Source organism: Mastigoproctus giganteus, chromosome 9 (genome assembly GCF_048544385.1).
Source record: "Mastigoproctus giganteus isolate SK-2022 chromosome 9, ASM4854438v1, whole genome shotgun sequence".
In the NCBI taxonomy this organism is placed as follows: domain Eukaryota; kingdom Metazoa; phylum Arthropoda; class Arachnida; order Uropygi; family Thelyphonidae; genus Mastigoproctus; species Mastigoproctus giganteus.
This window is the reverse complement of record NC_143583.1, coordinates 21794338-21808636: the sequence shown is the minus strand read 5'-3', so window position 1 is coordinate 21808636 and position 14299 is coordinate 21794338. Positions and strand designations below refer to the sequence as shown.

The following is a 14299-nucleotide window of genomic DNA, read 5'->3' as shown; positions in this document are numbered from 1 at the left end:
TTTGAATGTGGGGAGGTGGAGGTAGCGGGATATCATACGGCAGCACTTCGTAAGATGGATTTCGGAGCTTCTCGACAATTCGGAGATCTCTCTGGAGCATCAAGATGCAAAAGAAATGTATTTGGTCAAGTTAAAGTTAAACGTCAAATGAGGAAGTACTGTATATGTATTTTGAAAAATTGTTATGTCCAGGAGCATAGCGTACATGTAGCGAACCGGTGCAACGCATCTGGTTCCCAGCAGAAGAGGCCCCCTAAACGCCTCTGGCATTCTTATATCGAACTGATCAAAGAGCACAAACAAAAGCGCAGATTCACCAAAATTCTCGACAAGGTCGATTTCCAACACTAATGCAATTTTATGCATAGGGCATTACCATTTTCAACAGGACAATTATCCCACATAATAAAAAAGCTCCAAGTGTAATGACTTTATTCTACCTAAATAATGACATCGATGGGCTGGCATGAGCAGAACGCACAAGAGAACTGGAAAGATGTGTAAGGCTCGTCCATAGAGGCCAGTCTCGCTTTCTTATTGACTTTTCTCTCAACTTCCAAATATTTTTCAACGTCTCTGGCTACATGAGTACACAATCAAAAGTTTATATTAAGTGGGACATATGTATATTAATATTTTATATACTATATTTAATACATTTTGATACAATATACTATATCTATATATTTAAACTAGTTCAATTAGATTTCTTTATTTCAACTTCGAAGAAAAATAAATTAAGGCCTTTCCCATCAATGGCAGTTGTTCCAGTTCTTCCAAACTGCCGGACATTAAAAAAATCCTATCGTTGCTTTTGAATAGAATGTATTTAAAGTACTTCATAAATTTTCGAAGAGGTATTTATTATAATTCTTCGCACATCTTTCGCGAAAAAATAAAAAACCAAAATGTAATTTTTCACTATTACAACCATCACAACAAAATATTAAAATATTCTATTTGTTAATTGTTAATACGAGTGTGATATTTTTCCTATAAAATTTCTTTTAAATTCTAATGGTATTTGCATACAACAGGCAAAATGGGCCGCAGTAGCCGAGTAGTCATGAGACGGTACATAAGTACACGTGCCTTGAGTGACCGGAATCATCCCGGAGTATAAACAGAAAATTTATTTATTTATTTAAAAGAAAATAAAAATTATGAGAAATCGGTTGATAATACTTTAATGGAGAAATGTCAACCAGTGAGTCAGTTAAATCGAAATATTTTCCAACTTCCACTTCCCTTCTTTACAAAAAGACTGTGGATGATGTATTATTTTAACACACTTTGTCTGCTGAATGCCTTGAAGAAATATTTTCTGACTTTCGTCCTACGAAATGTTTTTGGTATTCACCTTAGGGAAATGCCAGTTAGATTTCGAGTGCTTTCAAGCAAAATATAAGCAAATACTCCCACTGAAACCATGATCATAGATCCAAACTTCTTTTTGCAGTGGCGGATCGGGAGAGGAGGGAGGGGACAAAAGGACGTGCCATCGCCTGACCGGTTACAAGAAGTAACATTGTGTCTAAGCAATGGCATGTTACATGAATGTTACAAAATTTAACAGTTAATACTATAAAACACCAAAGAGAACTTTCACCTAGTTAAGATTTTTTTCACTGTCTTCTTAACAAATATCACATATTTTTTATTCGCATAATGCACGCAAATTGCTTTACTTATGAGCCTCTTCAATTATTTTTGTCTACACTTCTCTAACATCAATTTCATTGAAGCAGTAAAGAATTTCACCAAAACACCACTATCAGAGTCGTTGCATTTCAACATCATTTTGTATCAGTTCGTCCAATTACAGTAAGTGCAAATTTGCATTCTGTGTTTAACACTGGATGATGATAAAATCTGAACAAGCTCACCTTGAAGCTTTATGCAGAACATTTCTAACGGTTACAAGTGTTGATACAATAAATAACCAGTTAACTAGAAACCAGCGGAATTATTGCAGTTATTATGGAAATGCATCCTCTAATAGTGTAGTTTGTGGGATAATTTAATTAACCAAGTGGATACTGATGTGCGCAAATTTCTAGGGAAATTAAAGTACCAGCAATACGGGGTAGAGGGGGAACTAGAAATCCTATTTAAAATATCATGTATGCCAAAATTCACAAGCGAATATTGAGATTCTTTCGTTTGGGGAACAAACCTGCTTCTTATTTCGATAATCGGGGAGAAGATGGGAACATGAAGAACTAGTAGTTAGCAACAGCTGATTAAAACACTCTCTCTCTCTCTCTCTCTTTCAGAATTCTGAACAAAGTGCCAGCTAAATAACACGAGGGGGGAAAAAAGAAGAAAAAACTCAGTTTCCAAAATTTGAGTGTATGGTCAGCTGTTCGATTTTAACGGTAAGGTCAGCAGCTTGTTTCGATTTTTGCCAAAAGCTCTCTGGGTAGTCATCGTAAATAACACGTACTTGTGTTTTGGGAATGTCTGCACCCTAAATCAAACCCCGTATCTATATGTTAGTGGGTTCATTTATAAATTTCATGTTTTTAATGAGGCGAAACCACAGTCTCAACCAATTAGCCTTCTGTTAAATAATAAGAAAATGGCTTAACTCTCTTATGCATTCAAACTTAGAAGATATCGAACCAAACTGGGGGTCATCTTTCCCACCCCATTCCGCAAAGCGGCCTCAACATTATCTGTGTGAAAAGTCACTCCTATATATGGGAAGAGGCGTTCGGGTTCATGTACCTGTTTTAATTTCTCCAAACAAACTAAAGGGTTTCTATTTCTTTCTGGGTATAATGTAGAGAATATTTGACAAACAGTTCGAGAGTCATCGATCCCAACAAATGATTCTTTTTTTAATCTTCTTTTTTAAAAAGAAGACTGATGAGAGTACATGTTTGAATTAAACACAAACCTGTGCACTATATGATTAACAATAATCCTTACCTTTCGGCAGTACTCCAGGATTTCCAACTTATCCTTGGTGCACACTGCTTTTGGATCGGCATCAGAAATCCACCGTCGAGTTTCGTCTAAGTATTTGTTGTGAAGTTTCCCATGACCACACAGCAACGCCACCATTGGTTGGAAGTGGCTTGGTCCGGACTCCAATTTGTCTGATGCATCCTCCTAGAAAACAGAAAGAAATACATTTGTTTCTCATATAATATTCATTAATTGAATGTTTGGATAATTTGTATCATTAAAAATTGGCCAAGCGTTAACAGAGTGCCAAATTTAAAGATAAGCAGGGTAAGTGGTCACTGATTTCACCATTTAAAGATGCTTAAACTCTAATGTCAAGCCTCAAACCTTATAAATCTGTGCCAGACTTATAACGGGTTTGAGGGCAATGCTAGCTCTGAATCGGTGGTTAGTAGCCAGGAACTCTCGGAAGTTGCACTACGCTACACTTTGAAATTCGCTGCAATAATTTCAAATTCTACAACAATAGTATCAATGAAGAGGCCATCAAAGAAACGTTTGAGGGGCCGCCTGTTTTAACACTACTGCTCTTGACTTTTGAGACATTCGCTTGTAACATACATCAAAGGTCACCATTCAATTTTTTCGGGTCCGAATCAGAAAATATGTAACTCTGCAGTCAGGATCTCTCTCTTTTTTTTAGCATAAAATTAATAAAACATCATGTAAATATTATTATAACATATTTTTATTTTCTTTATTACAGAACGCAAAGAAAGGTACATTTAATAAACCGTTCTTTACATTTTTAGGCGTCCACATTGAACGCCTAAAAATGTAGAAAACGTAGTAAGGTATGATAATTTCTTCAAGTGAATGCGTCCACATCAGTATTTACGATATGGTTTACACGGTGCCATTCTTCATAATTTTCCAATAAAGGGTTTGTTTTTTTTTTTTTTTTTTTTGTTTCCCCTCACCCATTGTAAATTAGTATATTTTAGGCACAGGCGGACTTGAAAAATAATTCGCTGTACTGAATATTTCATTCAAACTATTTCGTTCAAAAGAGATTATTAAAAGCTAGAAGTCAGCTGGGACCTAGAAATATTTTCGTTCAAACGATATTCTTTGTAAAGGGATTATGTATTAATATTTTAATATGAATTAACAAATATTCAAGGTCTAGAGCAGTCAAAGCGCATTCTGCGGAACCTTTACCACTGGTTTTTTATTTAATCAGTGCTGTTTTGTTTTTTTTTTAACCTTATTGTTAATTACGAGGGGCGGCCAAAAAGTTCTGAGAATACGGTATATAAAATATATTAATAAATTATCTTATAAAACAGCATACATACTGTATGTTAATGCCATATGCAGTTTATAAAATTTATTTATTTTTATGTCGGTAGCCCGAAGAAGAATGAATATCCAGCAAATTGAGCACTTTCAGTAATGAAATTTTTGACTATAGAAGGCAGATATGCTAAAGTAATCCATGTAAGAATGAACAGTATTTGAGGAAGTATCACTCACTTATGCTAGTTCAAAATGATCCAAGGTCTGGTCGGCCATTTGAAACAACTGCCATCGTTGAATTAAAAATTTTAGAAAGCAGAAGATTTAAGTGTTTGAACTTGAAAAACGCTACTCTGGAAGCTCATGACAAATATCAGAGGTGGAGTCATCAAAAGAGAATATTTAAAATTAATTCTTGCCAACCCAGATAGCTTTTTATCCCGTTTGATGAAACTTGGCTACAGTTTTATGATCCTCAATGCAAATTAGAAAGCATGCAGTGTAAGCACGAGGGATCTCCGATCCCATAAAAGTTTCGAATCCAACCGTCAGATGAAAAAGTGTTTATTTCAATTTGGGACTCAAAAGGAGTACTGTTAATTACCTTGCACCTAAAATCACAATAACAGGAGAAAATTAAATGAGCTTTATGCTAAAGTTAAAACCTGCAATTTCGTACAAAAAAAAAAAAAAAAAAAAGAAAGAAAAAGGAAAAAAGGAAATTTGGGTCACCAGTTTTTGCTTCTCTAATGATAATGATCCCGTGCACAAAGTACGAATTTCACAAGCTAAAATTCATGAATGTGGATTTGAACAATTAACCCCTCCTCCGTACAGTCAGATCTAGCCCCAAGTCACATCTTCGTAGAACTCATTTTAAAGATGATGAAGAGTTAAGTGCAGCTGCAAAAGCCTAGTTTGATACCCAAACTGATATATATATATATATATATATATTTTTTTTTTTGAAGGATTAAACTCCGCAGATTAATAAAATGAATAAATAATAAAAAGAACATAGAATTTTATACTTATGTCTTTTATACTCGGTACTCAGAACTTTTTGACCGCACCACTGCTTTTAAAAATATTAGGGTTCTGCTGATGATTTAGATTTGTAAAAGGGTTTCGCGCCAAAAAAAAAAAAAAGCTTGATAAACCCTGCTTTACAGTTAGTTTCAGATCCTGTAAATATTCATGAATGAACAGAAATCCAATTTGTGATGATTTAAAACTCTTACCACATTACCCGTGGATTCAAACCAAGTTACAGTAATTTCAAATCTAACAAATGTAACAACTCAGAAAAATTAAAGAAATATCACAATGTTTTACAGAACTTCTTCCATCTAGAACGGCAAATGGAAAAATTTGTTAAACAACCGTATTAGTGAATGCATCAATTTTCATTCTTCGTTCATTACATTCGACTGCACCTAGCATCCGTCTTGTGGGAGTTGATTTTTCAACTTCATATTTAAGGCAATCGATTTTCTAAACCTTTACATGAACTCCATAAATTAATATTTTAAACAAAATCAAGAAAGCCAAATTTATCTTCGTTCATTACCTTTCTACTGTTGCTGCAGTGTGCATGAATAAAATATTACCAAAATAATAAAAAATAAAAAAAAGAACCACAAGAGGCGAATTTATATGTTAAATAAAGAAATGCTAATCAACACAATGAATGATCCAGTTCGTTTTAAATCAAATTTCTACCCTTCGTACGATCAATAATAGCTCACGCCTGAATACACACACAAACGGGGGGAAGTTAAAGTTTAAACATAAAACAACTGTCACTTCTATTATAGAATTCAGTTAAACCAAACAGGTCACCTTTAACATATTTGATTTCTTGTTCCGATCTTTTACATTTTTAAAAAGCAAAATGCCCTACAAATGACTGCCATGGAGGCATATACCAAAGGATGATAAATGCAAATAGAGCAGCCACCCGAGAAACAGTTCATCCGTTAAAGATATCCCCTTGAAACTGGCTTAGAGAATGGTTATTAGGATTGTAACGATACGAACACAATGAACCATTCCCTCTGCTGCCTCGATTACAGAAAAGCGAGAGTAATTTACTGTCGTAAATTATGTCTAGAACTAACTAATAGGAAGATAGCGGGATACTTTTTTCATTTTTGCTTAGCGCTGATAAGTGATTTATGCTAAAACTAGAAAGATAAGCTAACAATCACTGAACGTGTACTCCTACGTACTAAATTTAATGTCTGTACATATAACAATGATTTTTATTATGCTTAATTCACACCAATAACAATGGAAATGGCCCGGCAGTCAGCAAGGATTCGAATGTGTTCATTCAAACATTCAGCACTTAATTAAAGCTGCGATCCGAAAAGGGACGATTCATTTAATTAATAACAGAACACAAATAGAGCCTTTTTGTATTATATATTTTTTTTTACTCCTATCAGAAAAAATAGGCTTTTTTTTTTTTTTTTTTTTCTGTAGCAGAGTAATAAAACAAAAATCAACCTTAATTCAAGAAAATCACTGAAGGCACGTCCCCTGATTCCACTCCTCCGTAATTATTCGCCAACATTTATTCTCCGTGTACCCAAGTGGCCCTTCATTTGACCTCATTATCCAGACTAGAAACGATCGTTGGCGAAAGGAATTGAGTAGTGTGTGATCTGAGAGCGACTGCCCTCTATCCAGGTATAAAAGGTACTTTGGCAATTGGAAAAGAGCAGAAGGTACCATTGGGACCAATTCTCTACGCAAATTAAGCCGATGGTAAGAGTCAGGGGGAAGCTTCGCACATATAGGGCCTATAGAAAGGCTCTCTTTATTGGACTATAAGACACGGCCACCTTCCAATTTTATTCAATAAATTCACACTAGGTGAATTGGACACATAGCTTCCTTGGTTGAGAAGTATTATAACGTAAAATAATTTGGTAAAATAAAATAAATAATAGCGGTAATTGTACCGCTATTATATATATATCAATGACGCGAAAAGATCTGAATTATTTTTTTGACTTTTGATTTTCGTATATTTACTTGGACACGCTGGACTTTTCAATGGATTTTTATTTTCTTTCTGGATCATACTGAAGACACAAGTCAGGTAGATAACTAGTATTTTAACTCTTGCGTTGGGTTCTTCCAACTCTTTGAAAGAACTGGACCAAATTTCTCTTCTCGGTTTTTGCTGGGATTTTTCGGAATTAACTAGCCGGAGAATTTTTTTTTATTATTTATTTATCTTTTATCCACGTTTAGATATTTAGCCAAAATGCAATCTAACGCTTTCTCTAATCATGTTCGATCCTACTAACAATAGGCAATAATTTCTCACCATTTGAATAACGTTTTTGAATAAATTCTTAACGATAAATCTTTCTGGGTTTCTAAAAAAACTTTTACTAACAGTGTTCCGTCTCCATAGCTTTGTTGTGGCATTTTATAAAATATCCATGCAATTTCTTCAAATTCAGAGGGAAAAAAAAAAATTAGACTACTCATTAAATTAACAACCACTTTTAAATTAACAGTGAAAGCCAAATTCTAATCAAATCGAATCCAAAATCAGAGAGAGAGAATAAATTCATATTTTACAAAATGAAAACTTACGATAGTAAGCTTTAATTGCTTCACTTCATGTCTTTAATGATCATAAATGCTTTAAATTCCTCATTATCATCATCAGTATAAGTGTTCTATCAAGACTACTTCTCCATATCTCCTTAACCTCAGCGCGCCTCTTTGTCCGCTATCCCCTCTCGATTCGTCTATTATAGTTTAATTTTAATTTAACTGACAGAAACACAGTTGACCATAACAAAAAATTCAGTCCTTTGCTACTATTAAAGCAGCAAAGGACTGAATTAGGAATTATTTTTCGATTTCGAAGAGTGTTGAAAGGTAAAGAATAGTACCAACTCGTGCTGTAATGAATTTATAACACGTTCTTCAAATAAATGGTACATAAATAATCCATTGTATGATCTTCCTGCTCAGTTAATTTCTAATGCTCTCTCGTAAGTGATTAGGAATTTTAAAAGTTGAATTAGATAAATCCTCCACTAATAGGTAAATGCAAAATAAATATCTTATGTTGCAAATTGCCTCTGAAGTTTTAAGTTTTAAAAGATACAAAAGCTTAGAGATATTTGTACTCTCCTATGTTGGGAATATTTATGGACTTTGAAAGAATAATAATTAATTTTGCAATGTATGATTCTCTTCACTTTTTCCCCTTCCAAAAAAAATAAATAAAATAATAATAAAGGAAGAAAAAAAATCTTAGAAAGCTTTTCTGAAATGCAGTCAATGTCTCCAAATAGCAACTGTAGTTTTAAAATGAGGGAAGAGTACATTCATGCAGTTCTTTAAATTATCTCGGTGAACAATGACCTCTTAAGTTCCCCGTGAAGCAATAGTCAACAAAGAAGACTTAGAACCAAGACTTACGACCTTCGTCACTGAGATGGAATCATCCTCTCACTCAGGCGTCGTTTCCGTTGCATTAGGAGAGGAAACAAATGCAACAAGGTACTACGATGGCAACGACAGCGACTTCAAATCTTAAACGTTACGTAAAACAAAAGGTATATCTTTAAACTATTAAATCTTATGAGTACTGTATTGAAAACCCATTATAGTTTGGTAAATACTTTATTTGACCCTTGGGGGTTCCTTTTATTTAGAGAAAGAAAAAAAAAGATGCAAGTTAATGTACGTTCCTGGGAGTAAATTTCATCATGATTAACAGCGAATCATTCAATATCATTTAGTAATTTTCGAAGTACGATTTCAGGAGCAGCTAAGAATCTTATGTAACATTTCAAATTCTGTACGTCCTCTGGGAATATTACACATGCATGCACGTTTTAATTAGTACATACTACTAAACTATAGGCGCTGGAACAATAGCGCAGTTCTGTTTTGTATTATGGGAATTTTATGTTTAGTCAAAATGGCTAATTAAAATATTTAGCGAGTATAAGATTTACGTTTTCTGTGTGACAGCCTTTAAATCGTCAGAAAATATTTTCCGCTTTATTTTCAAGCGAAAGTGAATCTCTTTAATGGATTATTTAACTTAATTGATCGCCGAGAATAATAATGACTATCTGCGCGTTGGATGTAAGCCAACTTTATTCATTGGTATTTGGTGAATATTAGAATTTCATTACTGTACAGGGACCAGCATCGCCTGAATTTTATCCGCCTATTATTAGGCCGATAAAACTCAACCATCTCTAAATGCAAGAGAACAATTCTTTAAAAACATCTCTTCACCCACACAAACAGCGAGTTTTTCTCTCAAGATATTTCCTAAAAATTACAATCTGTAATTCAAGTTTAATGTTAATAAGTATTTTCTGTTTTCTTAATCCACACACCAGCAGAACTTCACTGACACTTCAGTCACGTTAAAAGATGCATTTGTTATTATTATTCATTTATTTAAGAAAAGAGGAAGTTACATCCACCCCTAGAGAGCATCCATATGCTAGGAGGATAAACATGACAATTAATATGCTGTATATATTCATATTATGCATAAGATAATTTAAATTTACAGAAACCTATAACAAACTACAAAGGAAAGCCGAAAATATTACAATGCAAATGTTTCTTAATATATTAATTATCTCATATGTTCCCAAGGGTATAGTACTGGGAGGCATCACATAGGTAACCAATGGTATCCAGAAGATGGAAAGGCATACAACCATGAAATGAATTTCTCCTGCACAGATGTTACAATGGAACTGTACGCAAGTTGGAAGGCTGAAAACAGCAAAAAGTTTTGTTTTGCAGTCCTCGTCCTTACAATCTCAGGGCTGACCTGTAAATTGGTGATCGAAAATTACAATCATATTTGCTAGAAACATATGACTGAGACAGCCAATTTAGTTGCGGGCGTGTCAAAATCATTGATGTTTGCTGACCATCATTTTGCATAAGATGAGGTTATCATTATGGCAATTTATGGATGTTTTTAACGTTAGAACAGTCTCAGTAAATTCTGTAAAAAGATCCTCTATGTTTGAATCGTTAAGGCTTGAATTTCTGTAGATTTAAATTTTCAGGAAATACGTGTGAATGGAGATTGTTCCAGAAAATGGAGGTTGAAAGAATAAATGAGGAAAAAGAAAAGTTGGGTATGTGAATTTGAAGCTAGTAATAGTGTTCGCCGTATAGTGTAAAGAAAGCCAGTCTTTTGCTGCACTGGCAAAAAAAAAAAGTAGATAAAGAAATACAAATTGTGTGCTTCCCTCATCGCATAGGTTTATTCAGTTGACTTTTGAATTTATTCAAACTGTCAGCCCCCATTAATTGCAAAAGCAACTTGTTCAAGCAAATAACGACTCGCTGATTAAAAGAAAACTTCCTACCTAAAAGGTTGAACAGCATAAAGATGCTGTTCAACGGAAGTATCTACAGAAAAGGAATGCAGCAGAAACAGAACGTCTATGAAATAAAAAGTGGACAGATTTTGCAATTTGCAAGAGATGGGTAATTAATTAATCTCATCACCCTCTTTTTTTGAATGGAGTCAGATGCCTGAGAGATGTTATGGAGAGCACCAACACAAATGTGGAAACAATATTCCATTGTTGGGCGGATCTTTATATCTTTTGAATACTAGTAGTAGTAGTCATACTACTACTACTAATCATAATAATAACAACAACAGGCAGACACGACCAGATCGTCAAGATAGTACATCAGAAACTAGCGCAAAACTACCAGCTGATCAAAGAAAGTGTATTGTATTACAAGTACGAAACTCAGGCCGTACTAGAGATCCCTACTCACAAACTATACTGGGACCGTGCCATTATAACGAACAAGACGATACGCACACTAGACTAGACATAACCCTCATCGACAAGAAGGAAGGCTATCTACCTATTCGACATAGCGGTGACCAACACTAGCAACCTCCAGAAAACATATGAGGAAAAGATAAGGAAGTATCTAAGACAGGAAGTCCAAGAAATGTGGCATATGGAACAAGAAATAACCATCCCAATCACCGTGTGATCGGGATACCAGCATGGTGTCAAAAAACGTCCATAGGAACCTAGTAGCAATAGGCCTCCAAAAGAACACTTACATGGAACTCCAGAAAGCCGCGATTCTGAACACCTGTATGACAGGAAGAGAGTTCCTCGAATAACAATAATAATACTAACCGGGCACAACTAACCATCCCATGCATTTGGTAACAGTACCCGTCACGGGGCGGAAAAATTTCCATAAAGGAAAAAAAAGTTTTTTTAACAACAACAATAATAATAGCTAATTCTAGTTCAATTTTATAATTTTAATATTACATGCTGAATTAGATATTTAATATTTTCTGGTTTTCTTGGAGTAACTGCATATAGATATCTGAATATAACTTAGAAAAGATAAATGTACCCCAAATGTTCGAATCCCCAAAATGCTGAATTAGATATATAATATTTTCTGGTTTTCTTGGAGTAACTGCATATAGATATCTGAATATAACTTAGAAAAGATAAATGTACCCCAAATGTTCGAATCCCCAAACAGGCCAACAAAACCTGAACGGTCAGAAATAACCTCGACAACGTTATGTTTGTTTATCCATCTCATCTCTGTTCCTTGAAGGAATTAACGTGCCACTTGCTTATTCTTGTTCTGTTCCAATCATGCTTATTATTATAATTTTAACTCGTTGAAATAAACCAAAGACATCCACATAATGACTGTCAGAACAGTCAAAAGAAGAAAAAGAAAAAAAAAAAACCCCAGTTAGCGACTACGGACTTTTCATGTCCACTGTGTGACGTGTGGATTTTTATGGATGACACTTTGTCGCTCGGGTAGCGTGCTGTTTTAATCCCTCATTCCAACTGTGTCGTTAGCTCAATACGCTATTAATGCTGTGCGTCTACATAGTACGACAGGTAATTCAGAGCATTTAAAATTTTGCTCTAACCGCAAATTCTCAAGCGAAATGGTTTATTATTATTTTTTCCCACCTCCCAAACCTGTCTCATTATCTTAATGGGGTGTTTTAAAATTTACTGGGTAGCGTATCAACGATAAATATATCTTTACTGTACAGTATATATATATATATATATATATATATATATATATATATTTTTTTTTTTTTTTTTTTTTTATGAAAAAAAATTTATTGTATAGTACAGTATATGGAATACTGGAGATAACATACCAACCAGCATGATCGCTGTCATTATTACAAGGTGGGCATAGAAATTTCGAAGAATGATAAGTGAGTTAAATTTGAACTTAACAATTAGTTGCTTTTGTCTCTCCAAAGTAGGATTCGTTTTACCACAAAAATTACTCACCGACGTCGCAATGTAAGTCAGCGCCTTGTCGTGATGCAACATCCACTTGTCCAGCCACAATTCGCACTTTTTTTTTTTTTTTTTGCTACTTTTCTCACATTACTTCCGAACTTGAAAGCCAAATGTCCGATCGATAGTTCATTCTTCAAGAATGAATTCAGTGTAATATGTATGTATATATATATATATATATATATATATTATATTTTTTTTTTTTTTTTTTTTTCCTTGTTCAAATAAAGCTGCGAGCATGGCCTTGAAAAACTTACTGTTTTCCAACGTTTTTTTTTTTTTTTTTTTTTTCATCTGTTTGTCTAGGGTTCATTAACCCTAATGTTATCCACAAAGTTTGGCTTCTGACTGAATTTTGTCCAATAGGTCAATGCAAATCTGTTCTCAGCTCAGTCGTTCGTCATAAGTCAAGTTTACTAGGCACCATCTTCACACAGACCTCCATTTCAAGACTGATAGTTAAATCTGATGAACACTTTCTACATCTGTCCTCCTGTTTTCCTACTTCAACAGTCTCGGGAGATCGAGACTATCGAATCTAACTCTATTGAAATCCGGAAGATTCTCTTTCAGAAAATCGCGTTTGTGCCACTCAAAAGCTTGTCCTTTCGACACTGTTTTTTTTTTTTTTTTTTTTTTTAAGGATTTTTGGAGCGTCAGCGACTCATATACCATATTGCGCTTTATATAAACTGTATGTCCGTAATTTGTGCATGTTCTGTGGTCGATTTGCCTGTTTGCTGAATAAAAAATCCGAGTTTCTGGGAGAAGAAACCATGCTACCCTCGCCTGAGACCGACTAACTCAACCAGGTTGTGACAAAGTCTCCATCAAATTCCTCGCGTCGTTGACGGGATTCGAAATCAGGTCTTTCCCACTCGGCGTGGGGCTTTTTTCGGGTCTTTTTATATGGTTATGATAGAGCAGAGACGTTATCCACTCAATACCCATGGATTCCTCATTATTCAAAATAGGATGTGAAGCTGACAGAATAAAGGTGTGCAATGAAATGTTGGCAATGCGTGAATACCAAAAAGGAATGTTCGCTCCCTTCTCTTTTCTTTTTCTTAATGTGGTGATAGGAAGTGAAATGTAAAGTGTACTTATTATGGTCGGAACACTTATGGTCGCCCGCCCTTGGACATATTTTTTATTCATTGCGACATTTACTGTCTACCAATAACAACCACTCATATTTAATATTCACCTAAATTGGTTTAAAAATTGACAGCTCTGATAACTACGATCTGTGTGTATGTGCGTCATTTTAATTCAGTATGCCATTGTGATTTCTATACCATTAGCAAATGAGGCTTGTGATGCATGGTTTTAATTTTTCAATCTTTAATTTAAATGTTAATGTTCTTTCGCTGTAATTTAAATTTTGTTTAAACTTTAAAACGTTCTTATTTAAGAGAGGTCATTCATTTCTCTGCGCCCAACGAGCATAACTTGCCTACGCCGTAGCTCATTTCATAATGTTAGTCATACATAATCCTTCTGCATTATGAAAACTGCAGTACCCACTAATGAGACAAAAATTCATCTCTGCATTATTCATGTGGCAAACCACCAATGCCGACACCGCACAGTAAATTTAAGGAACGATGAATGACACCATTCCATAAATATTTAATTTACTTTAATTAATTCGTTGCTGTGAATTAAAAGGGAAAGTAAATTATTATCATTTTATCCTTTACGCATGTATAAACTTGGAATAATGT

At 34.4% G+C, this 14299-nt stretch overlaps 1 protein-coding gene across 1 annotated transcript in view; it reads right to left on the bottom strand.

The window, feature by feature from the left end:
* Nucleotides 1-14299, bottom strand: part of Appl (amyloid-beta-like protein) — a 364342-nt gene that overhangs the window by 158313 nt on the left and 191730 nt on the right. The window contains exon 2 of the mRNA XM_090381664.1: nucleotides 2935-3117. Coding sequence (XP_090237790.1) covers nucleotides 2935-3117 — 183 coding nt within the window. The remainder of the gene's footprint in view (nucleotides 1-2934; nucleotides 3118-14299) is intronic.